Below are 24072 nucleotides of genomic sequence, written 5' to 3' on the forward strand. Positions count from 1 at the left end.
CAAACCATTCCCTTTAAATAAACTGATTCCTAAAACAACCATTCACCTGAATCCTCTCTGAGTGTTTCTCTGGCATTGTTCGCCCACAAAGAAATGAATTTTGATAACATTGAGCTAGCTGTCACAAAATCTGTGGACCAAGATGCCCTGGATCTGGTTGCCTTGGGCCATGATCAAGTGTTTTCACGCAAATTTAGCCTCTGGAGCATGTTGGCTCTTGCTTTTTGCGTCCTAGGGTCCTGGGGGGCAATATCCAGCGATCTTGCGATCGGATTTAGCAGCGGGGGTCCTGTCATTATTCTGTGGGGTCTCGTGTTGGTGGCGCTTTGCAATCTTTGCGTGGTCCTTTCTCTAGGAGAACTCTGCAGCAGCATGCCGACGGCCCTGGGCCAGGCGTACTATGTGTTTCGTCTTTGTGGCAGCCCGACAGGGCGATTCCTTTCATATATGTGCGCTTGGATTAATGTCTTTGGCTGGTGGACTGCAACCGCGACGCTAGTTGCTTTCAACACCGATTTCCTCCTAGGGATGAAACTGATGTTCGACTCGGAGTGGGATGGAATCAATCAAGGCTGGATTAGCTTTGTCATCTATCTCGGCTTGTCACTTTTGGTGACCGTCGTTAATGTCGTCGGTTGCCGCAAAGACCCTATTCTTCCATGGTTGAATAATGTGATGGGAGTTGGATTTGCTGCTCTCTTTGTCGTCTTCTCTCTCGCATTTCTGATCTCTGTCGCCACAAACACTCACCTATCCTTCCAAAATCCAACCTTCGTGTTCGGGACATGGACGAACCAAACAGGATGGAATGATGCGGTCACCTGGTTTTTGGGCCTTTTGCAGTCAGCTTATGGCCTAACGGCATTCGATTCAGTGATTCATATGGCCGAGGAGATCCCCGACCCGCGTCGGAATGTTCCTAAAGCTATGTACCTCTCGATCCTCTCCGGAGCAGGAACGAGTTTCGTCTTTATGGTGATTTGTCTCTTTTGTCTTCAGGATGAGACGACCATCGCAGATCATCCATCCGGCCTACCTTTCATTGGACTGGCTCAACAGATTCTCGGCCTGCAAGGAGCGGCGGCTCTCGTTGCATTATTCACTATTATCTCTATTGGCCAAAACGTCAGTGTTGCGACAACCGCCTCCCGCATGACATGGGGCTTTGCACGAGATGGCGGTATTCCCTGGAGCAGGTATTTCTCCCACGTGGATCCTGGCTGGAAAGCTCCAGTGCGAGCGATATGGGCCCAGGGTATTATCACTGCCCTTATCGGCGTGTTATACCTCTTCTCTACCACCGTCCTCCAGGCAATCGTGAGCGTTAGTAGCATCGCCTTAATGATCTCTTACGGCATGCCAATTGCCACCCTTCTCATTGTCGGACGAGATAAACTAAATCCTGGACCATTTAGACTGGGCAAATGGGGGACGACACTTAACACTGTTAGCGTTATAACGTGCACAGTAATCGCGGTCTTTTTCTTTTTCCCGGGCACACCAAAGCCCAGCGGGAGTGATATGAATTATGCTATTGGTGTCTTCGGCGCAATGATGCTTGTGTCACAGTTGTTCTGGTTAATAAAGGGCCGTCACAGTTATTTTAGGATTGAATGAACCCGCCCTCGACACCTTTGTCCGATTTTTGCCTTTTTCTTGAATTTTTTTACGAGTACTTCATTTAGTTACTTTTACTTAGCTTTACTGAAGGGTTGTGCATCTGTTGAGTTGGCACTTATCTTCAACTGGATGATCTACCAGTTTCATTATGAGTTGCGCTCATAGATGGCTGAATGCTCCCATGCCAGTTCATGCTGCCCGAGGCCTATCGCACTAACGATGGGCCGAAGTGAGATACCAACAGTTGAGAATGGAGAGTGGAGAATGGAGATCGCAATATGGGGCCACATCAGACTCCGGGTGTGTTTTTTTAAGGAACGGCTGGGCACAATGAATCCGGTGACTAATGGCCCTAGGGACGTGCCTCCCGAGATAAGCTAATCTTTGATGACCCAAACGGCTAATCTTCAATTCGATCTCCTATTGGTGGATGGTAGCCCCACTTTGGTCGGCCGAATGCTGATGTCAATTGTATACTGTGAATGTTTACCGCAGGGAAGAGATGACAGAACACTCTTCGGACAATGAGAATATAGGGCCGAATTAATAATGGATAGATAGCTTTAGAGCAGAAGAGAATCTTACTGTGATTTATTCTCCCCATTATAAGATGCCCCAGTGCCCATGTTGGAATCTACAATTCAACCAACCTTCCTTCCCCATCAAGCCCTATATCAAACATACTCAAACCACAAGTCCCTCTCCAAGATGCCATTCCTCCAACCCAAAGTCACCCCCTTACCACCAGGCATCGACCTCACCGGCAAATCCGCCGTCGTAACCGGCGCCAGTGCAGGTCTCGGCCTCGAAACAGCCCGCCAACTCCTCACCCTAAACCTCACCACGCTCATCCTCGCCGTCCGCAACGAATCGAAAGGCGCAACCTGCATCAAAAACCTCCTCCAAGACCCGGCCATAAAATCCAAAAAGCCAACTATCAAAGTCCTCAAACTCGACGTCAACGATAACAACTGTATCACAACCTTCAGCAAAACCCTGCCACAAACCCTCCCAACTCTGGATATCCTCATCCTCAATGCTGGGATCAGCCGCTTGAAACACAACCCCAGTCCAAGTGGCCACGAGGAATCAGTTCAAGTGAATTACCTCTCCAACGCACTCCTCCTCGCCGAACTCCTACCCTACTTGAACGCCAGCGCTGAAAAAACCGGCTCGCCAACCCGAATCACCTGGCTGGGTAGTCGCATGCACCAAACAATGACTAGTTTCCCGAAAAAATCACCCCTCGACACCTGCGACTCTGTCCTTGAGTACATGGATGGCGGGGATACCGTCTCTCCTTTATACCGGTACGCGGATAGTAAGGTCCTCTGCGCAATGTTCATGTACAGTCTTGCGCCGCGTCTGGATGCAAGCAAGATCATGTTGAACATGGTTTGTCCGGGGATGGTGGATACGGCGATTAGTGACTTTTTGCCTATCTATTGGAGACTGCCTGTTAATCTTGTTAAGGCTGTGAGGGCGAGGAGTGTTGAGGCTGGGGGGTGGTTGATTGTGAATGCGGCTGTTGTTGCTGGGCCGGAGTCGCATGGCAGGTTCTTGGAGGATAAGGAGGTTCTTGAGTAAGTTCCCTTTTTTTTGGTTCTTGTTTTAGAGGAAGACTAGGAGAGTCAGAAGGCATGTTACTAATTCTGTTGTCTTAAATAGGGTATCGAAGTATATCCGGTCTGAGGCTGGGAAGAATGTGCAGGAGAAGTTGTGGGAGGAGACTATGGATGAGTTGAAGAAGTTGACTACTTTGCCGCGAGAATTTGAATGAGGCTGGGCTGCAATGGTTTATCGAGATGAAGGTGGCCTGTGAGATGATTCGTGGTAATTTGTTTTTAGTTTAGTTGCTTGGAAGAGGCCCAGGTGAGACTGTCGTCATGCCAGAGTGGACTCGAATAATTGATTTACAATGCTAGAAAGTGTGATTTGAGACATATCCTGCAATACAACAGAATCGTGATTTAGTTTTTGCTGGTCGCAAAGAGTTAACATGCCCATTATTGCCGTACTGTTGTGCTTCTTTGTCAAGGTTCATGAGGTATACAACTGGAAATGCACCTCAGTCCGTCATGTTTGGTTCCATCGAAAGTCTTACGCCGTCAATGACATTGATCAGCATTAGATAGTACACTACGTCAATGCTAGATTTGGGCATTATCGAGCTTTTGAAGACTGGATTGCTTGAATGTCTCGACGCCGATTATCATTTCTCATCTGCTTGTTATCCGTTTGCTTGTGAAAGGACCAAAGCCGCCCCAACGCCTTGACCTTGCATACCCCTTAAACCTTGATAACTTCCTGGATAAATTGAATTTCGCCTTGAAACCGTGGCTCTCCCGTGACCTTCGGCTCTTCACTAGGCCTCGGCTTCTCCTTGGGTTTGGGCACCTGAGGTGGCTGGGGAGTCTCAGTTGATTTCATTACCTCATTTGAGTTGGACACCACAGTCTTCTCTGGTGTTTCCTTAGGCTTAGACTCCTCAAGCATCTGCCCCACATCAAATACCTTCTCCTGGTGCTCTGTAGAAAGCTCAAAGGACAACATTTCATCTCGCAGAGATCGACATGGAACAGGACAAAGTTCATCCGTCCTATTATTCCAATTATTCCAGAACAACTCGCTCAAACGACGAGAAGAGCTTAGGCCACGGTTCGAGATCAAACGAAGGGCATGTTGACACCAGAGGAACTTGTCCCGATTTCCGAGGCCGATGTAGACCTTGATAGCCCCACTCATTGGGAACATCAACATGCGGATCCCGGAGAGTGTTTTTGTATCATTTGCGTAGTATGGGATTGTGCGGCAAATCTCGTCCGCGTAGAACTCTGACAATTTATAATCCTCATCGTCGGCTGGCGCTTTGCCAGAGCCGCTCTCAGGAGTGAGCGGGTAAGATCGAACGAGAGATCTGGCTTTGTAGATCATTGGTTGGATTGTGGCCAGCGCGTTCCAGTACCAATGGTGCATTCTGGCATTATCGAGTGAGGAGAACCGGTAACCAGCACCGAATAAGCCCTCTGTTGGGGGCAGCTCGTCGGTCTTGCATTCATCTGGGCCGCACACGAAGAGGCCTCTGGCGTAGCCATATTGAGAATACCACGACGTGATTCTGTCTTTTTGTTTCAGGCAGTTTTGGAGTAGGGTCTCGCATCCTTCGTGGTCATTGGGGGAAATCGAATTGAGGACAGCGGAAAGCGGTCCAAATTCTGCGTAGACTGCGAGTAATTCAGATAGTGGAGTCGAAATCCCATCGCTTGAATGTTTCAGATATTGATATTCGTCTTCTGTGATGTTGAGTCCAGCGGTAGCAATAATCTGGAGAGAATCAGTACAGCCCTATGGCCAGTCAATTCACGAAGATTCGTGATTAACATACCAGTCGCATTTTCTGGTGTTGGTTATAGATGGCGTCAAGAAGAGGATTTCGAGGCAAAATATCACGATAATACCGAAGAAGGGTACTTGTTCCCTGAGTATGGGCCAACCATGCTCGGAGATCGAAAGCGCAGCAGTATCCCTAAACCGGAATCATGTTAGATAAGTCATCCAATCCTTCTGGAAACTCTCTCCTTACCTCCAATTCCTGGAAAATGACTGCAGTATACACAATTTCCGCGTTCCATGCGTTTCGATAAATGTTGTTCTTCACACTCCGGATCGCAGTTCCATACAAGTCCAGACCATAGTTGTACATATGATCATCGTTGTTCATCTTGCCCATGTAAAGACAAGACACCGCAGAAATGGCTCTCTCAAGCATATTCGTCTTATTCGGAAGGGTCGCAAAATTGTAGATGAGATATTGCCACAGATTTAGCGTGGAAACCTCCTCCGTATGGCTGAAGAAGACATTGGTAAAGGACGAGAAAACCTGTTCGCGCGCTACCGGTCCAGAGGTCACATTGCTGGGCATCATCATTGCTCGAACGGGATCTTGGAATTGGACCGGATGTTGAGATTGGATCTGGGCCTGATATGGACTTTGATATTCAATCTGATACTGAGACTCGGTGATCGGGACCGATTCCTTCGCTTTCTCTCGTCTCGCCAATGGGTGGTGGATGAAGATGCGGGTCTTTTCGTATCCAGGACACTTGACACCGCGCTTGATGCAACGGGCGCATTCTGGCTCTTGTTCGTCGCACTGTGTGGTCAAAGTGTCAGGAGTAATGCGTATCAACAGAGCTCCAGAGGGCCAACCGGACCTTGACTTTGCGTTTCCGGCATGTCATGCACCCTTTCGAGTGCCAGGGGATACCGCCCATTGTTGCGAGAGCTGACTTGCTTGTATCAAGTCACAGCCAGTCTTCTGATCTCAACTCGAGTCATGTAATACTTGCTGTACGTGTGCAGGAGACAAGATTGGTGGTGGCTTGAAGGGACTGGGGAGGGAATTAGCCAAAGGTAGGCTTGCAGAAACGCTTTGCCTGAAGTTGAGGGGCTGCGGAATTGCGGCCCCCAATGTTGCGTGGTCATGTAACATGGTCTACGCCCTTTGAGGTTAGTACCTGTGACAGCCCCCGCAGATCAAGACTTGCGGGAGGGAAAAGTGGTCTCGAAGTGAGATGGGCACGCAAAGTGCATTCCCAAAGGCCTTTTCAGTTAGTAGAGAAGCGGAAAATTGTTTAGGTCCATCGCATCAAAGACCGGCCCTCAAAGAGACGTAAATATGGCTGGCAGGCCATGTCGTTGATCAAAACACAACAAGGATACCGCCTTAGCGTCGTTAAGCGGGCGGGCCACTATATGGCCCCCTGCATAAGTGAAAGTCATGAAGGGGGCTGTAACGTGGCAAGCGACCGATCAGAGATCACTCTGCGCATGATGCTTGAGGAAAATATAATTGAAGAAAGAGAATCCCCAGGGGATGAGCACCGGCATTTATCTGGACGAGATAGTCTTTGAGGGTCGGCCCGTGAGCCTACCTAAAAGGAAAGAAGTTGCGAAGTGGGCCCAAGAACCCAGAGGCAACAAATCCATCGCCCCCACCCATGAATCCTTCTCTTGCATGTTCATTGTTCAGTAAGCCAGTTCCAGCTGAGCTTCAAGTGACCGGGGTCGAGGAGCTCTATCATCTATTGGTGCTCTTCTAGATCAAAGAAGCGAGCAAGAGAGGCGCCGAAAATCCTGGGTACGGTCTAATTATGAACCACGATGAACTGTGTCGGTTGATAAGAATCCCTTGGGATGACAGCAGACGCGAGGGAATGTCAGCTGACTGTTTCTGAGGGAGCAGGAAGCACAGGAATAGATTCCTAGTACAAATTAGAAGAATATTTGCATTGCCTTGATAGGAGAGACTTTCTCAACGAATGGCATCTCGAATGCTCCGAGGTCTTCGTATGGGTACAAATGAATGCTGGTGAAGGAAAGCCAATGCAAAGTCGAGATCTGATCACCCTGGCTGGAAGTGAACGCAACAGCCTATATTAAGCCGGGCTAAGCTCCGTTGCTTACACCTGTTCTACACATGGAATCTTGCTTCCTTTTTGAGAGCAGTTCCTTTCCCCATCAAGTACCAGTATAGAGATCTGCGCTGCATTCATGCCATGTTCATCTGGAATTAGGCCACCCAAAAAGGGGGTCAATTGTAGCTTGTTTCCGCCCGTGCGTATCATTTGTGCTCCTTTTTCGTATCCTGACTCGCAAGTACCAGGGGCCATAGACGTATATGATCAGACAGGTTATAAATGAAGATCTGCGCCATGCAAGCCACATTCGGAGTCACTCGTGACAGAATCCCACAAATCTGTATCTTGCAACTCGCGGAAGTCACTCCTGTATTGAGGTTCGACAGGGTTATCTTCAAAATAAGACATCCGAGTGCCCGCCTGTCTGCAGAGGTCACGAATAACATTCACTGCCATCTGAGTTTGTGGCTTCTTATTTGGGATGGCTGGATCTCTCCCACTCATAAATTCTAAGTAGCTACCCACGTAGTAGCGGGCTCTCGGCTCATCCTCAACTCCCTGATGATGAATCAAATAGACCAAGATCAACAGAGCACACTGCTGGGGACCATAGTACTCTGCGAGAAACCAAGCATAGGGCTCGAAAGCTGACGCTTTCCAAAGACTCAGGTATGTCCGGAGGTAGAGTAGTGATAACTGAAAGATCCTGTCCGTGAAATTGTTAGGCACCTCCACAATCATTTCGAATACGGACAGCCGGATGTGAGAAAGAGCATACCGATTCCAAGGCCCATGAGAAGACACCGAATCTGGAGGGCCAAGCAGCAACTTCCTCAACATGATGGCCACCTCGAATTTGACGAGCCACAAACTTGTTTTTGCCCACGCGCCAATTAAAGTAGGTGCTTTGCCTTTGTCTTGATAAAGAGCCAGGTGCGTCTTCAGGGAAGCTTCCCTCAAATACCCGGGAAGTATGTCCTCGGCATCTTCGAAGATAGGTATCTTGACAATGAGGATATCGATGAGGTGACTAAGGGACTTGGCTGCCCCTAAAAGCTCAATCAATTTCTCTTGGGACATTTGATCTGCATTACAGGAGGCGTCGGTTTGAAGCAGAGACATCAGCTTGTTCAGTACCCGTGCGGCTTCATACCGACCAATCGCAAGATTCTTAACGGCACAGTCTTCTGGCGCGGAAATCATGTGTACTCCATCTAGAGCACTATTTCCAAGACATGTTGGCAAGCCACTGGCAAGACTCGATTGGACATCCAACCAAACTATGTGCCACCATATCTGCCGTCGTTGCTCTCTCGTGGGAGCGAGATCGGGAACATCATTTTCTCGATGGAGCCCCATGCTCTGAGCTAGACGGATGGTCGATGCGATGAAGAGTGCATCTTCATTTAATGATCTCTTTTTGGAAAATTCATGAACCAGAATTGATGCAACCAGGGTGTTGAGTGTTGGATGTTCGGAGTGTCGACATGCAGACAACGTATCAGAGCAGGCTGCCTTGAGCTGGTTGATTGTTGCCTCACGATCCAAATCTTTCAACGCAGATGAATCATCTGTCCATGTTGATGATGATATGACGGAAGCTCCTGCATAAAAAACCGCAAAGAAGAGGCAAGTGAATGTAGGATCCGAAACTAATCTCGCGGGTGGTTGGAGACTTCCAGCTCGAGCCCATGCCCAGAAAACCTCGTACTCGATTTGGAAGGTTGAAGTGTCGACCAAAGGATGGATTGGATACACACTGAAGAAGAATGATTGAACGAGTGCATCAGCGGCTGGTTTCGCGGGCAAGAAAAAGAGAACCCTTGCGAGAGAGACGGCTGAGATATGTGGCGGAGGCAAGTCATCTAGAATTGGTTTCTCATAGTAGAAGAACGCATCATTCAGCCTTTCCTTCACGAAAGTTAGAGCAAAATTAGGTGCATACAGGACAGTGTTTACTTACCTGGCCATTCACAAACCCCCAGAAAGTCCTACTGACATGTCGGACACGAGCCCCTCGCTGTAGAGTCAGATAATCCGGGGCGAGGTAAATAGGCTTTCCGCGATTAGAAGTCGGCTGAGCTGGTGACTTCTCATGGCCCTTGAAAGTTGGTTCACCTGAAGCTGCCACTGAGGGTGGATGGTTCTCTCTCGTTTCTTCAACTCGCAGGACTCGACCAGTATCTGTATCACGAACACCTGCGTCATATCCACATATCTCTCCCAGTCGCTCACAGTTGCGGCATTGGGGCTGTTCTTTTCCACATTTCACCTTTCGGCGACGGCATACTACACAGCTTAGGGCCAAGCGAGGCCTTTTAACCGCGTAGGACATTCAGCCAGCCATACACCGAAGGAACCAGCAAAGTCAGAATGATCATAAAGAGCTGGATGGAATAAGGACATGTGTTAAAATGATGTTCAAGACATCAATCTGAGAGGTATGTCTAAAAAGGAAGGGCCCGCACGAGTGGCTGGATCCATCCACAAATCGGCCCGAGCGCCTATGCGGGCAGACGCAAGATCGCCTTAGTCATCTCCATCGTTTCTGGAACCCACCCAGTGGAACTCAACTCTTCACATTTCCCTTCCATCTTGAATCCCATTTGTCTTGAAATGAGCTCGACACCTCTTGGCTAGTGCGCCCTCCTCCTCCTATATCCTCGAAACCACCTCTATCCTTCGAATCCCCACCGATGGCGCGTTCCTCCGTCGTCCAAGAGTATGACGCGCCGTCTACAACCCTGAGTCTGGACCAGAAAGTCACCAACGAGCGCCAGCTCTACCAAGTACCTCGCCCAAAGGGCTACCGCGTGTCATGGCACGCCAATCCAGCCGTCGAGGCGCACCATTTCGGTCAATCACATCCCATGAAACCATGGCGACTCACTTTGACCAAGCAGCTCGTCATGGCGTACGGGATGCACCATGCGATGGACTTGTACCTCGCGCGGGCGGCGACATATGAGGAAATGGCTGAGTTTCACGAAGCAGACTACCTTGATTTCTTGCGGCAGGTAATGCCGGGCGATATGGACCGCGCAGAACAAAGCGACAACGTGGTGCGATTCAACTTTGGCGACGATTGCCCGATCTTCGATGGGCTGTACAATTACTGTTCGCTGTATGCGGGCGGCACGGTCGACGCAGCGCGCAAGCTATGCAATGATCAGGCAGAGATTGCGATCAACTGGTCTGGCGGTCTGCATCACGCGAAAAAGGCCGAGGCTAGTGGGTTCTGCTACGTCAATGACATCGTCCTCGGGATTCTACAGCTTTTGCGCCATCACCCGCGGGTCATGTATATTGACATCGACGTGCACCATGGTGACGGTGTCGAGCAGGCGTTCTGGTCTACAGACCGCGTGCTTACTGTTTCCTTTCACAAATACGATAAAGACAACTTCTTCCCCGGAACTGGAGCCCTCGACGACACCGGACCCACACATCCCCTCAACCCTGGCGCACACCACTCCATCAACGTCCCGCTCAACGACGGCATCGACGACAATTCCTACGAAGCGCTCTACAATGAGGTAATCGGTGCCTGCGTTGAGACTTACCGCCCCGGCGCAATTGTCCTACAATGTGGAGCCGACAGTCTTGGTTGCGACCGCCTGGGCTGCTTTAACCTCAACGTTCAAGCGCATGGTAAGTGTGTCGCATTTACCAAGACCTTCGGCCTGCCCCTTCTCGTCGTCGGCGGTGGTGGATATACCCCTCGCAATGTGTCCCGGGCCTGGGCCCACGAGACATCCATCCTCCTGGAGGCCGATCAAATAATCGGCAGGGACATTCCCGACTCGGTCGCTTTCCGCACACATTTCGGCCCGGACTACTCACTATTCCCGCCACTGTCGGAGCTCCGTAAGCTGGAGAATAAGAATCCCCGGTCTTACCTTGCTGGGCTAGTCGAGTCGGTGCATGAACAGTTGAGGTACATCAAGGGCGCCCCGAGTGTACAGATGAGCTTCATTCCTCCGGATATCCTAGGCCTCCGCGAGGAAACGGAAAAAGAAATTGAAGAAGAGACCGCTATGCTGGAGGAAGAGCGCGAAGAGCATTACGGTGGTGGCTCTGCTGCTGTAGCCGCTGAAGCTGCCGCGGCCTTTACAGGCGTCCCTGGCTCGGCAGGTGCTATTCCCCGTGGGAATCGCCGGCGGGAGTTGGAGCGGGGAGCTGGATATAAGGGCGAACTATATTCATGATGGATCGCTCTTCTGTTGCTTACGCACGGTGTTAGGATTGGGGGTTCCGGCGCTCCAGGTTGGTTTTTTCTTTCCTTTCGTTCTATCTCTCGCATTTGGAGTATCTATGTCAAGGGAGTTGAAGGTTATTCGTTTTTAGGTTCTTGTGATATCCCCGGACAGAGACCTGTACAGTAATAAAAAGCAATCAAGAAAGAAATGCATAAAATCAATCATTTGAAAGAACATATGGTGACTCAACGAACTGAATACCCCCCAGGTATGTACTTCTGTGTCCATGTATCCTGGTTGAATACGGAATTTTCAAAATTAGATATACTGCTATAAGCTATCAAGCTGACCGCAGCCAATCCGTGTGGCCGGTCTGTCGTGAAAACGACAAACTACACTGCTGTAAACATAGCGGACATTCGTTAATGATTATTATCTAAAGATGCTATCTGACTAGAGTGCCTTCTTAATTTAGAAGGTACGCTTGCAGAAAACACAAGATCAGCTCATCCCAATTTGAATATCTTCTTCCTAGATATCCCCTCCTCCCAAACTCTCGCTCCTCACACCTCTCAGCTCAAATTTCATCTCGAATCACCTCCAGCCCATCTATCCCAAACATGCCGACCATATTAGCCTTGACCGCGCGCGATGCTCTCCAAGAGCCCTTGCCTGACCTCCTCGTCGCTCCCAAGTGCACCGACTTCAGTTCCACCCCAAGGTGCAATTAAGGTGGCGGAAGGCTTGCGCCCTTGGCCTAACTTCGAGGCCGAGGTCATCAACACATTCAACACTCAAACCTGGAGCCAGCAAATCATAGACATCAAGCTTACAGGGCCAGATGCGCCTCACACCACCTCTGAAGAGCATGTGCCTGTTTTTCTACGAGATGGACGTCAAACAAAGAGTGCTAGGACGCGCTGGCCAAGTTCTGGGTGCTGCATTCAAAGCCCAGGGGCAGGATCTCGTGCTTGGCAGCTATACAGGCGCCGAGCTGAGCTTGCCGCATGATAGATCCCGCAAAGCCCCCGATTTCATAGCCACCTATCAAAAATCTGGCTCTGGCATAGTCACGGGCGTGGGAGAAGCTCGACTACCAGCAATACGACCGCATCCACCCCATCCACTCGGCTCTGCACTTGATAAGCTTGAAAAGGGTTATGAAGGGTCCCTGCGACGCTTGCTAGGTAAGGTGATATCTTACGTCAACCATCAATTAGGACCTATACTAACATATGGATATACGTAGGCCTGGTTCCAACATACCTGCTTGAGACGCATATCAAATACGGCTTTGTGACGTCTTACGATGAAACGATCTTTCTCCGCAAGGTGGAGAGGAATGGAGTGGTGGGTCTACAGTATTCTCCTGTGATCTTCCACAATGATCGAGGAAGTATGAGAAAGAGTGTCTCTTTGCCAGAGTTTCTATCACGTTGCACTGTTCAGCAAAGGAGATGCTGATTCTGAGGTGGATACAGGAAGCACCCAGAACTAGAAGTGGACAGAATAACGGTAGTCGACAGCTATCTCTCAACAAGATGATATCTGAAAGATGAGTCTTCTTACATGTGTTTTAAAGCTAAACGAATGCTGTTGCACCCCATAGGTTCGAGCTTATACTCGTGCCCTGTAAGATAGCTTGGTCAACAAATATTGAAGAGAGTATGGTCACTCAACCAAGTTCATGCCTCTCAGTCTGTATACTCGTCTGTGCCTATGCATGCCGGACATAAATTAAGGTGAACCCCTCACAAATTATCAATGTCATTTTATCAATCACACAAGTTAAACACCAGACCAAGAAGAACTCCACTCAAAGCCCGTCAGGGAAAATAATTCAAAAGATTTCTAAAAAGATCTTTCAGAAAAGAGATAATCAAAGCATATCTAATCAGATCTAGTCCCTAGATTCAGACCTTTGGACTTGTCCTGTATCATCAACTCATTCTGATCTTAATAACACCGTACTTTACGAGTGAGAACCAAGTAAATCAGACCATAAGAATGAAACCTGCATCTTTGACTTTTCAATCCTTCAATAAAAGACAATGAATCCAGGTCCAAGCCATGGTATGGTATCTCTATCTTGTACGACACCCCATATTAAACATTACTTCGACGCTAATACCTCCAACGAACCCCCAATCCACTCCCAACCAATCTTGATTCCAGAAGAAGCGCGATGCGATGCAATGCGAAGATGGATGTGTTTGAAGCATGCATTTATTTTCATTTGTTTATTTGACGAATTTCGAAGATTATTAATGTGTTTTCTTTTCTTTGTTTTTTGGAGGGATCGCAAAATCCAGAATCAAATCGGGTATCCAGCAATGTGGTGCGGTTTTTTAAGACCGGGAAACGCTTGTGTTGAACATAATGGGTGGTCATGGGAAGTAGAAAGGGTGTGTGTGGTTGTCATTTTCCAGCCGCTCGAGTACTGCTTGCTAGATAGCTTGTGCAGACTGATTGCTTAGCTTGATAGAGTAGCAGTGGGTGGTGGACTCTGAGCGAGGCGTGTGGCTGGAAAGGACCTCGGCGCGAGTTGGTGGTGAATGGGCTAGGCCGGAGTATATGTTATGTTGTGGTTGTTTTGTTTCCAGATTTCACTGCTTTTCCTCCGCATCCACAAACTCCTCCACTTCTTGTGTTTCGGTGTCTTTCCGCTCCACGATACTGGCTGCGGCTGTGTTGTTTCCTGTGGATGAGGCTGCGCTCGCGGTATTAGCTGTCGTGTCTTGCTCGGGGAGCGCCGGTGTCGCAGAGTTGGATGGCTTGGAAGCATGCGGCGGGATCTGGAATTGGCTGGAGTCTTTCTGACCTTCGAGGATGGGTGCGATGGCTAGGATTTGCTTGATGGCGGTCTCGGGATCGTGTGAATCGCTGTAGGTTTCAAACATTAGCCACCACTCGATCTTACTCGGATACGCCTTTCGGAACATACACTTCGGCATTGATGATCCAATCTAGGTCTTCCTCGCCCTCGTCTTGACCACCATGGCCGCCGTGTACAGCCCGGAACAATCGGGGCCGCCACTCAACACCTTCGTCGACACGCTTGGCGGCCTCGTCTCGTTGGCGATCTTCAATCTTAGTCTTCTCGTCCGTCGCGGCCGCGTGGTTTTGCGCGAGGATCGCCTTGACCGTGGGTTCCCATAGTCGTTGCGATTCGCGCTCTGCTTGCTCACTGATGGGGCGTGCAAGGGGCTTCGTGTGCTTTGCGTGTGTGGCATCGAATAAAACCTCCTTTTGGTGAGTCTGTCTTATTGATTAGCATCTGACATTTGGGAAAAGGAATAGCAGTGAACGAACATGGACATCCTTGATGTGCATCTCGCCGTTCCACAAGCCTGACAATTCATATAAAACTTCACCAGTCTTTTCGTTCTTGATCGTGCCTCCAATGGCATTATATGTTCCCGAGAAATAACCCTTGGTCTTGAACTCGATATCGGCCACGAGGTTGTTTTCCGGGCACCGCACATAACTGTGGTCACCAAGCTCATACTTCATCTTTCCGAACAGGATACCGCGCGCGTACATGTTGGGTTGGGTGAGGATGCTAGACAATCGGTTAGTATGATGTTGGCGCAAGCAGCAAGAAAGTGCCACAATAAAACAAGTCAAGCATTGAAACGTACTATCGTTCACCCTTCTCCTTATCCTGGCCCCGGTTCAACAGCCGCAAAATCGCAATACCTTCCATCATACTCGCTGCAGAGTTGCCCAAGAACTTGCTGCGCGGCTTGAGGGTGCCATCAATCCGAATGTGGTGCTCGGGAGCCATGAAGAAGTAGCTGGACTTGGGTGGGTGGTGGGAAGTCTGCTCCGAAACATAGTATCCGCGTGTTCCATCAGGGTAGTCCCAGTAGCAGGTGAAAGTCTCTCCGAGAATGGGGTTCAAGGGCTTCTTGACGCCTCTGGAGGTATGGCGGAGAGAAAATCAGTATGTCGTCACCGCGGGAGGCAGGAGAAAAAGAGGAACAACAAAAGCGCGAGGAACGTACGGGGGCTTGATGTGCCATCCACTCAAATAGAATTTGATCACCGAAACAAAGCGCTCAACAGGGTCATCGATCGTGGGCATAGGAAGAAGCGTTTCGGGGTGTGCCATGAAGCTATGCAGAGAATCCTGTTAGTTCCGTCTCAACTACTCGTTGGGCCCGCGCCACACAAGCTTCGGAAAGGTCGCACATACTTGGTAATGCGCTCGAGCATAGACCTCGGCTCCAGAATGAAGGTGGGCAGAACGACCCGACTCAAGTCGGCGCCCGGTCGGAGCTGCGAAATGATATGCGAGAGGACTGTACTTCCCACGTTAGTGGGGGGACATCGCGGGGGAAGCGGTTGGTCTTTTTCCAACGGATGGCGGGGACAATACCATTTCCCTGCTCGGGCTCGACAATCTCATCTTCCCCGCTGCCGGGGGAGTCGTCCACGGATGACCGGCCTAGAGTTGCGTGAGCGTCCGACATGATGTGAGTTGATGGGTGAGTGAGGAAGAGGGAAAAGAAACCCACTGGTTAAGGAAGCGCGGCGGAGGTGCGGGACCGGCATGGTTGCAAGCGGAAGAGACAGAAACAGTAGGATGTTATTGTGGGGGAGAGGGGAGAGTTAAGGGTTCAGCACAACGGCATCTAGCGTGAGTCAAATATGGAGTCGGTTTGGGAGGAATAGGAAGATCCAGGGTCTTGGAGAGTTCTAAAAGGAGGGGTTGAAAAAAAGAAAGAAGAAAAAGAAGAAGGGTTTAAAAGAGGCTGTGGAGTCTGTCTCAAGGAAAAAAGATGGTTGACTATACGCCGTTTACGGGCGCGCAGGGCTTAGCCAGTTCGCTCGTCATCGTAGGGAAATACGAGTACTTAAAAACTTGGTGGGACCTGTTCATAGTATATCTACTTATTAAATGCCAATACTACTTGGAAAATACAATCTGACACTCGCCAAGTTTCCTCTCGAACTGACCAAAAAAACACTAAATCATCGACTTGGGTCAGTCGGGCAGTGACGTCGAGCCTCACGCCTCCACTTTGGGCTTAACCCACGCCTGGGATAGGCTGGGATAGATTGGCCCAACAAGGCTAACATTGGGTAGGGTTTGGTTCCATCTTGGCCTCTTTCCGTCTATTATCTATTAGGCTGTTATCCTCTAGAGTTGTTAAGTATTACTGAAAAATGTCCTTCTATCCCAAGACCATAAGAAAACCTTCCAAGAAGTTTCCCCTCTTTTTTCCTTCAACACCCTCTATGATCGTCACCATGAGGGGGGCACGGCCTTGGCAGAGTGGGGGAGATTCGATGTATCGACGATTCAACAACACACGCAGGTCGGGGAGTATCGTTGCAGAGTGCAGTTGCCTGCAGGGTGGTCCACTTGGTCGATTTGGTTCAAGACTTGTTCAAGCTTGTCTGTTCATAACTGCCGGAGTCGGGACCATCCAGTTGAGAACTTGAGATGACCAAATACCACTTTAGCCTAGGCACCAAGGTATCCAGTATCCAGCATCCAGCATCCAGCATCCAAGATCCAGGTAGGAAGTACCGAATACCAAAATCACTCTCATATCCGTTCGATCAGCGGTACATCTCCATTCGTGATCTCCCGCACAAATGCCCTATCCGGTCGATGGAGCATGACGTGGAAGTGTTCAAGGGCATGGACCGACTTGAGAGACTTCCAGTTCCTGAACCAGACGACCTGCTCAGGCGCCACTCGCGAACAAAAAGTGGCCTGCACGTATCGTTCGATCGCCTCTCGCGCCTCTGCTGTCAGATCGCCCGTGGCGGGGTCATCGGGAAGCTCAAATTTGGTCCAGACCACCAAGTGGATGATATCCGTATCGATCCCGTATGGCCAGTCATTGTATAGAATCCGAATGTCTTCTATATACGTCGTATCCTCGTATACGTTAGCCAGCGACCCTTCAAACAACATTAATAAAGCCGGCATGATCTCGGGGCACTTAATCTTGGCGCCTAAAAAACAAGAACAAATATTTCCTTACCGGCGTATTCAAATGGACCTCCTCGGGGCCGCAAGCCGTCGGGACTTCCATCACCCCAACACAACCTCTCCTTCACAACGAACCGCATCACCGATCCGTACTCGGTTTTGATCTGGGCCATATATTCCAAATATTTCCGCAGTTCGCTCGGAACACGTTGAAATCGATCAATTCGGTTCGTTCCTGTAGAATGCCAACCTGTCAGCACAGCCTGTACTATGACCTGTAACCTTGGCCCCATCGCCAATACACGACAGGTGAAACGAGCTCCACTCAACTGGTGATCTCCTGCACTTCCTCCCAGCTCTGTCGCCGATAGTGGCTATCGGGCGTGGCGAGGCATTGCACGTTCTTGGGCGGTTGGTCTCGTAGAAAGGCCGGACACTCGCTCGTCCATTGCGACCGGGGTACATTCACTAGCCAAAAAGGGAGAGTCTCCGCGGTGATGCCGTGGTCGTGCAGGAAGCGCGCGGGCGTATCGGCGTCGGCATCGGTCAGTTTCTCATCCAGCAAGGTAATTGTGGCTGCAGGTATCGACAAAGTCGTTGAATGAGGCATTGTATGTGCTGTGCTATCTGGTAAGGAGACTGGGTATGAACGGGTTGCTTGTTCTTGTGTGACCGGATTCGTAGGACGGGTATGGTCGACCATTCAAGGAGCGACGTCACCCTGCAGTAGTGCTGGAGAGGATCGAAAGGCCAAGGAGGACAAGGGGGAGAGTGTTCCTGAAATAAATCCCCGGACCGTTTTATTTTGATGTCGATCATCGGGGCCAATTTCATCCACCGGAATCCACCCGGTGGCGAAGACACGAACGCATACTCCGCATGGAGAAGGTGCTTCGCGCTGGAATGGAGCCTATGACCAATCCAGATATAAGATGAAAAAGGGAATCAATTGCTAAAGGCTACTCTGAGAGAACAATAAACACTATCGTGGGATCTATGCCACTGCTACCGCCAGCTTCTTCACAATGGGATCGTCAGCATGAATGACCGAGACTCCCGCAACTCGAAGCTCCTCTTTGGCCTTCCCCCAATTATCAGGCATCACACACTTAGTCCCCTCTTCAATAAGCCAGCTTCGGAATCCAGCCTTGAACGCATCGATAGCAGTACATTTCACGCAGTAATCCCCAGCCAACCCGACAACAAACACATCCGTGACCCCTTTCTTCTCGAGCACCGATGCAATATCCACATTAACCGATTGCGACGTCACCGCAGGGTCCAGATTCCCAAAGGCATCCGCAAAAGCAGAATACATCTCGACCTGCGAGTGCTTCCCCTTCTGAACGAACAGATCAATGCGACCGGCATCAATCTCCGGAATCATCTCAGCGCCAGGACTCCCGGCCACGCAATGTACCGGCCAGAGCTGCTGCGGCTTGGATTCCGTCTTCCTATCAGGCGCGGGGTTCTTCATTTCGATGAATGATTCAAAGGGACGGTTATTCGGCGGGGGATGGTTGCTGGCGAAGGAAATGTGGTCTGCGGGGTGGTAATCTTGAGTTGCGATACGCGTCACGAAGCCAGGCTGGGAGAGGAGATCGTTGATCAGTGGGGCAAGGGTTCGGCCATCTTGAACGGCGAGAGATCCATTCTGTTTGGTCCGCGAAGCATCGTAGCCAGTTGCACATCAGCATGTCCGAGCTTTCGAGAGAGCTATATGGTCAGTTATCTCCGTAGACTCACGGGTGGACAGAAGTCTTCCTGCATATCCACTATGATCAGAGCGGGCACAAATGGGCCCCTGTCACTGCCTTTGAATTCCATGACGAAAGTAGTTAGGGAAACTTGGATACTGTTGAGGTGACCAGTATTGAATGTTGGAGAGACAAGAGAGCTTGAGAGCTGAGGATGAGCCAAGAGCCAAGCAATTTAAAGCTGGGCTGGATGCCCTGGAGCTCCGTCCGGCTGAGTCAGCAGTCACGCTAAAACCCACGGGAACCTGCCTTCTTTCTTCTTTCTCTTCTCTTCCTTTCAAGGGCTACGGCCCCAATGAAAACATCGACTCAATTGATCTCTGGATAATGAACGGTAGTTGCAAGGTACGTGATGTAGTAACTCATACTTTCTTATTCCCATTTACACCCTACATGATGAATCTTATTTATTGGAGCTGTCTGAGCCTTTGGCTATGCGGACAAACTCTTTATACGCTTTTTTTCTGAACCTCATTTCTCTCCCATTCACCTCTCATGCCGTCTCGATTCAATTCGACATTCTAGGACCCAATGCTAATACTCATTGCCCTTTTAGTCAATACCAGGAACTCGTAAACTCATCTTCAAACCTCCCTGATTATCCCCTTCGCCTACGGAGCTCCTACTAGCTACCAGGCTCAACCCCCATCCCCCCTCCTCTTAGTACTACTCTACCATTTTTTCTTCTCTCTCTACATTTCTCTCCCTCTTTCTCCATATAATCTCCCCGCCCACCATGGCGGCCTACGACCCTCGTGTAAACACCGGAACCACCACTCCTCAAAATCTTCCTCCCCCTCCTCCCCCACCACCCGAGTCCACATTATCAGAGATGACTTCCACCACTGAAGCCGTGGACACGGCCACGGCCGTCGCCACTGGAGACAACCCCGACACACCCGCCGACTCATGGAAGCTAAAGTTCTGCACGGTCTGTGCATCCAACAACAACCGCTCCATGGAAGCGCATCTCCGCCTGTCCACCGCACCAACCGCGTTTCCCGTGATCTCCTTCGGCACGGGCTCGCTGGTCCGTCTGCCCGGTCCATCCATCACGCAGCCAAACGTGTACAGCTTCAACACGACCTCCTACAACCAGATGTACGAGGAACTGGAAGAAAAAGATCCCCGACTGTACCGCAACAACGGCATCCTGAACATGCTGGACCGCAACCGCAATTTGAAATGGGGTCCTGAGCGGTTCCAGGATTGGGTGCCTGGTTTGCCTCGTCTCGATCACATCTCCAAGGGTGATAAGGGTGCGTTGGGGACTGAGGGTGGTGTCGTCGATGTGATTATCACTTGTGAAGAGCGCTGTTGGGATGCTGTCGTGGACGACCTGATGAATAAGGGCAACACGCTCAATCGCCCCGTTCATGTGTTCAATGTCGATATCAAGGATAACCACGAGGAAGCGCTGGTCGGTGGAAACGCGATTCTGGATCTGGCGAATCGTCTGAATGAGTCTGCCATGAAGCAGCGGAAGGTGCATGGGGCTGCGGGATGGGAGAATGGGAGTGGTGCCGCGCGCTTGAGCTTTGATGAGAGTGTTCCGGAGATTCTGGCGGAGTGGCAAGAGAAACATCCTAATCTGCCGGCGTTGTGGACTCTGGCTTGGTTGTAGCCTTGAGCAGCCTCGCGGTCTTTTTTCTGATACCCCCCTTTCACTGTTTGCGGATGCTCGGGTTTTGTGTGTTGTGGTTTGAGATCGAGCACGCCTGTTGTGTCTGAAATGCTATACTAGATATTGATACTGAACTATGAATCGAAGAACGGCGTTACGTAATGCTCCTTGTCTAGCCATTCTGCCCGAGTTGATTGATAGTAGGTTGTATTTGTCTGTACAAGGCATTCCGAGTGAATCATAAAGCAAATCCGTATGGGGTATCATCCTTCCAACGCCAGCCATGGAGCTCTCCATCGAGAGAGCCATAAAAATAGAAAACAAAATGCACAAGAAACAACAGATCGAGAATTGAAGCAACCTCATTTCTCACCCTTGATTAGTACCTTCTCCTCCTGGGAAAGCACCACATTCCTCCGCTCCTGATACCACTTATCAAGATACTCTCTCCGTTGAGCCTGCGTCATATTCTCCACCACAAGCGCAAACTCAGTTGCGTCTGCATACCCAAACCGCCGCGCCATGCTACAGAACTGCCGACGCTTCACATCCTCAGGAGGGTTATACTTGAACCGAACGATTTGCCCCTCCGGACCCCGGAATACAGACGGTGGCGCAGGTTGATGTCGCGGTTCCGCAAAGGGGTCCTCGCCGCCATCAGCGTTCTGAGAAGCCTCGAAGATCTGGAAATCTGCGTTGGGATCATTGGTGACTTGCTCTGCGCGTCGGCTGAGTCGTTCTTCGACGCGGGATGAGCCGATGACTTCGTTGTTGAGATGAGTGTATTCCACGCCGGCCCCGGCGAGAATGGCTTGAATCGGGTCATGGCTGGGCGTGGTTTCAGGCTTGGGTCTTTCGGCGTCGGTCTCGCCGCGGACCATGGCTGCTATTTGACTCATTGCTTCGTCCTCGGCTTTGACACTTCTCTCGCCGGTGAAGTCTGTGTCGTCATCTTCTTTAACCTCAAAGTCCATGACTTGGACGCCGGCCCGGCTTTCGGCAACGTTGGTCTTGTTGACGATGTCGCGAAGTACGACGTTGTCATGCTGATAGGCGAAGAGATTCTGCATACCAAAGATCTCGCCCTTTTGGTCGGACTTTTCTTGGACACCCTTGAAGTAGCGGCGCTCGGAACTGGCGGTGTAGCCGATCTCGGCTTGCTGCTGTTTGTAGATTTGTCGGGCGTACACAATCTCCTCGATAGTACCGACAGAGACAAGTCGGAAGACCTCCACGTCACGAACCTGTCCGATGCGATAGGCTCGGTCTTGTGCTTGTAGATCATATGCCGGATTCCAGTTCGGATCGACGACGACAACCTTGTTGGCCGATGTAATGTTCAATCCAACGCCGCCAGCCTTGGTGGAGATGAGGAAGACAAATTGATTAGGGTCGGAGTTGAACTCGTCCACGGCCTTTGCACGGTCTTCGTACTTCATGGATCCATCCAGGTAGCTCACGTTGTAGCTGGTGTGGTTGAACAACATTTGCAGCATTTTCAACAGGCGCACACTATGTGAGAAAACAAGGACCTTATCGCCGTTCGCATGCCACCACCTAAGCAGCTTGCGCAAGACTTTCCACTTTCCGCAGAACTCGGGGTTTGCGTAGTTGACGATCGAGTCTCGGGAACGGTATAGGTCTTCCCATTGATCGGGCAATGCTATTTGCAGCATCTCTTTCTCCTTTTCCTGTTTCTCAATCGAATCGTTTCCTTGAGGAATCAAGATAGCTAGATGGTTGCTGAGCTTCTGAAGGACCGCGATAGCAGGGAAGACGTATGATTGCCATGTCTTGTCCGTGCCAGGGACCAGCTTGTGGCAACACCATCCTCTTTTCTTTCCTGAGCCACAATCACAAGGTTCAGTGGAATACCTGATCGTAGTCACTATATCGCTGTCCAAAAAGTTCTCGTAGGCTTCTGCTTGTGTCCATGTCAGAGGACAAAAGACTACCCTATCACTCTTTTTGGGTAGCTGATCCGCGATCAAAGTCTTCATGCGACGTAGGAAGAATTGCGGAAGTAGGTTTTCCACGAGCTTTTTGGCTGTTCTTCGAGCCTTGCTAAGTTGGTTTAAGGTGGCATCGTGTGATTGTCCAATCTTCAACGGCTCTGCGATTTGCGCTTTCCAGGTTGTCACTGGCCCAACAACGCCGGGGTTTGTCCAATTCAAAAGAGTCCACAGCTCCTCATAGCGATTCTGAATAGCCGTGCCAGTAAGGCCGATTCGGCAGAGTGCATTGATCTCGTTCATGCCTTGCGTTGTTTCGGACTTTCGCTCCTTGATCTTGTGGCATTCGTCTGCGATTACACAGTCCCATTCGACCATGTTCACAGAACCCTTGTTGTTCACATACGTGGTGTAAGTAGTGATCAAAATCTCCACGCGGCCTGATTTGGCAGCATGGAGGGCAATATCCTTGTTGCTGCCATGGTAAACGTCTACATGCCACCAACCCCAGCGCTGAAGCTCAGACATCCAGTTTGAGATCAGCGTTCCAGGGCAGATAATCAGCGTGCGAGGATACCATGTCCTGTCGCCTGATCTCCGCATTTTTCGCATCCGTTTCGAATCTCGCTCATCGCCAGTCTTGCCGTAGGCGGCAGTCAGAAAAGCAATCACTTGGATGGTCTTTCCCAGACCCATGTCATCGCCGAGAATACCGCCCTTCTGATAGACGAACAGTTCGTGCATGAAAGCGACTCCTTCAACTTGATATGAGCGCAACCACTGTGCAATCGGAGCGGGAATCAGACCCAGAGAATACGGCAGTGTAATATCCTTATATTCTCTGGCGGGCTTTCTGTCTGGGAAGGATGGCCTTTCTTGCAGATGTTCAAGGCGCTCATCATCGGAGAAGTCGACATCGTCGTAAGAAGGCGGCAGCCTAAGACCGTACTCGTTGAGGTCACCATGCTCGCGATCGAAATGAGCCCTCCGCTTTTTCAGATAGCTTGGAAGAGTGTATTCCATCAACTCATCCTCGGATGAGACCTCGCCGTAGTCTCTCAAGGGCCTCTTTGGCCGTGCTGGTGTGCGTTCTTGCTTGACGAGACCGACCATTTTCTGGTCCCGGTGTTCTTTCTTTGGCATCTTTGCTCTCCGAGTGGCAGCCGCACTCTGCCGGCGCTTGAGCGACTTGCGCTCTTTGAACTTTTTATATGCTGCCTCGCCATCATTGAAGTCATCGTCGCTCTCTTCTTGGATCTTGACCGGTGTGCTCGATAATATGCGAGACGGTGTGTCGAAAGCTTCTGGTTTTGTAGCGGTAGGAACTAGTGCACGGCTGGGGGTATTCGTACGTTCTTCGTGTTTCAAAGTGGTCGAGTTCCTATCTATTGATGTCGTTGTGAGCTGCATGTCGCGCGCGCATTCTTCGCATAGCACGTACTGTAGTTGGTGCTTGCGCCCAGATAGGCTGTCACTTCCAGGTCATCATCATCTGATACGATGTTGATGACCTCGATCTCAGCATTAATCTCCCCCATATCCACTGCATA

At 50.2% G+C, this 24072-nt stretch overlaps 12 protein-coding genes across 12 annotated transcripts; 6 read left to right on the forward strand and 6 right to left on the reverse strand.

The window, feature by feature from the left end:
- Positions 1 to 93: 93 nt before the first annotated feature.
- On the forward strand, positions 94 to 1617 carry N7473_007469 (amino acid permease family protein; the record flags this gene model as incomplete). Its single annotated transcript, XM_057153409.1, has 1 exon — positions 94 to 1617. The coding sequence occupies one exon, from the start codon at positions 94 to 96 to the stop codon at positions 1615 to 1617; it is 1524 nt and encodes a 507-aa protein (XP_057007747.1).
- A 711-nt stretch (positions 1618 to 2328) lies between these two features.
- N7473_007470 (short-chain dehydrogenase/reductase family protein) lies at positions 2329 to 3400 on the forward strand (the record flags this gene model as incomplete). The annotated part of the gene is made up of 2 exons (XM_057153410.1): positions 2329 to 3203; positions 3289 to 3400. The coding sequence occupies 2 exons, from the start codon at positions 2329 to 2331 to the stop codon at positions 3398 to 3400; spliced, it is 987 nt and encodes a 328-aa protein (XP_057007748.1).
- A 509-nt stretch (positions 3401 to 3909) lies between these two features.
- Positions 3910 to 5894, reverse strand: N7473_007471 (Zn(II)2Cys6 transcription factor domain-containing protein; the record flags this gene model as incomplete). The annotated part of the gene is made up of 4 exons (XM_057153411.1): positions 3910 to 4944; positions 5006 to 5146; positions 5204 to 5773; positions 5835 to 5894. 4 exons carry the CDS (start codon positions 5892 to 5894, stop codon positions 3910 to 3912), a joined length of 1806 nt encoding a protein of 601 aa, XP_057007749.1.
- A 1419-nt stretch (positions 5895 to 7313) lies between these two features.
- Positions 7314 to 9375, reverse strand: N7473_007472 (Zn(II)2Cys6 transcription factor; the record flags this gene model as incomplete). The annotated part of the gene is made up of 3 exons (XM_057153412.1): positions 7314 to 7746; positions 7819 to 8951; positions 9004 to 9375. 3 exons carry the CDS (start codon positions 9373 to 9375, stop codon positions 7314 to 7316), a joined length of 1938 nt encoding a protein of 645 aa, XP_057007750.1.
- Positions 9376 to 9736: 361 nt separating this feature from the next.
- hosA (histone deacetylase HOS2) lies at positions 9737 to 11248 on the forward strand (the record flags this gene model as incomplete). The annotated part of the gene is made up of 1 exon (XM_057153413.1): positions 9737 to 11248. One exon carries the CDS (start codon positions 9737 to 9739, stop codon positions 11246 to 11248), a length of 1512 nt encoding a protein of 503 aa, XP_057007751.1.
- An 880-nt stretch (positions 11249 to 12128) lies between these two features.
- N7473_007474 (uncharacterized protein) lies at positions 12129 to 12737 on the forward strand (the record flags this gene model as incomplete). The annotated part of the gene is made up of 3 exons (XM_057153414.1): positions 12129 to 12426; positions 12489 to 12589; positions 12663 to 12737. The coding sequence occupies 3 exons, from the start codon at positions 12129 to 12131 to the stop codon at positions 12735 to 12737; spliced, it is 474 nt and encodes a 157-aa protein (XP_057007752.1).
- A 408-nt stretch (positions 12738 to 13145) lies between these two features.
- Positions 13146 to 16084, reverse strand: N7473_007475 (OSBP family protein). The gene is made up of 8 exons (XM_057153415.1): positions 15760 to 16084; positions 15621 to 15689; positions 15438 to 15543; positions 15247 to 15357; positions 14881 to 15159; positions 14552 to 14801; positions 14184 to 14497; positions 13146 to 14122 (listed from the first exon to the last, which is right to left on the reverse strand). The coding sequence occupies exons 1-8, from the start codon at positions 15794 to 15796 to the stop codon at positions 13846 to 13848; spliced, it is 1443 nt and encodes a 480-aa protein (XP_057007753.1). The 5' UTR covers positions 15797 to 16084; the 3' UTR covers positions 13146 to 13845.
- A 712-nt stretch (positions 16085 to 16796) lies between these two features.
- N7473_007476 (GIG1 family protein) lies at positions 16797 to 17799 on the reverse strand (the record flags this gene model as incomplete). The annotated part of the gene is made up of 3 exons (XM_057153416.1): positions 16797 to 17158; positions 17242 to 17424; positions 17520 to 17799. 3 exons carry the CDS (start codon positions 17797 to 17799, stop codon positions 16797 to 16799), a joined length of 825 nt encoding a protein of 274 aa, XP_057007754.1.
- Positions 17800 to 18183: 384 nt separating this feature from the next.
- Positions 18184 to 19016, reverse strand: N7473_007477 (nicotinamidase; the record flags this gene model as incomplete). Its single annotated transcript, XM_057153417.1, has 2 exons — positions 18184 to 18843; positions 18936 to 19016. The coding sequence occupies 2 exons, from the start codon at positions 19014 to 19016 to the stop codon at positions 18184 to 18186; spliced, it is 741 nt and encodes a 246-aa protein (XP_057007755.1).
- A 50-nt stretch (positions 19017 to 19066) lies between these two features.
- On the forward strand, positions 19067 to 19544 carry N7473_007478 (uncharacterized protein; the record flags this gene model as incomplete). The annotated part of the gene is made up of 2 exons (XM_057153418.1): positions 19067 to 19291; positions 19503 to 19544. The coding sequence occupies 2 exons, from the start codon at positions 19067 to 19069 to the stop codon at positions 19542 to 19544; spliced, it is 267 nt and encodes an 88-aa protein (XP_057007756.1).
- A 138-nt stretch (positions 19545 to 19682) lies between these two features.
- Positions 19683 to 20570, forward strand: ssuA (RNA polymerase II subunit A C-terminal domain phosphatase; the record flags this gene model as incomplete). Its single annotated transcript, XM_057153419.1, has 1 exon — positions 19683 to 20570. One exon carries the CDS (start codon positions 19683 to 19685, stop codon positions 20568 to 20570), a length of 888 nt encoding a protein of 295 aa, XP_057007757.1.
- Positions 20571 to 20932: 362 nt separating this feature from the next.
- On the reverse strand, positions 20933 to 24060 carry N7473_007480 (putative DNA excision repair protein (Rad26L); the record flags this gene model as incomplete). Its single annotated transcript, XM_057153420.1, has 2 exons — positions 20933 to 23907; positions 23964 to 24060. The coding sequence occupies 2 exons, from the start codon at positions 24058 to 24060 to the stop codon at positions 20933 to 20935; spliced, it is 3072 nt and encodes a 1023-aa protein (XP_057007758.1).
- Positions 24061 to 24072: the final 12 nt, after the last annotated feature.

This window comes from Penicillium subrubescens (assembly GCF_028828155.1).
Source record: "Penicillium subrubescens strain IBT 31985 chromosome Unknown utg000005l_segment0_segment0, whole genome shotgun sequence".
Taxonomy (NCBI): Eukaryota; Fungi; Ascomycota; class Eurotiomycetes; order Eurotiales; family Aspergillaceae; genus Penicillium; species Penicillium subrubescens.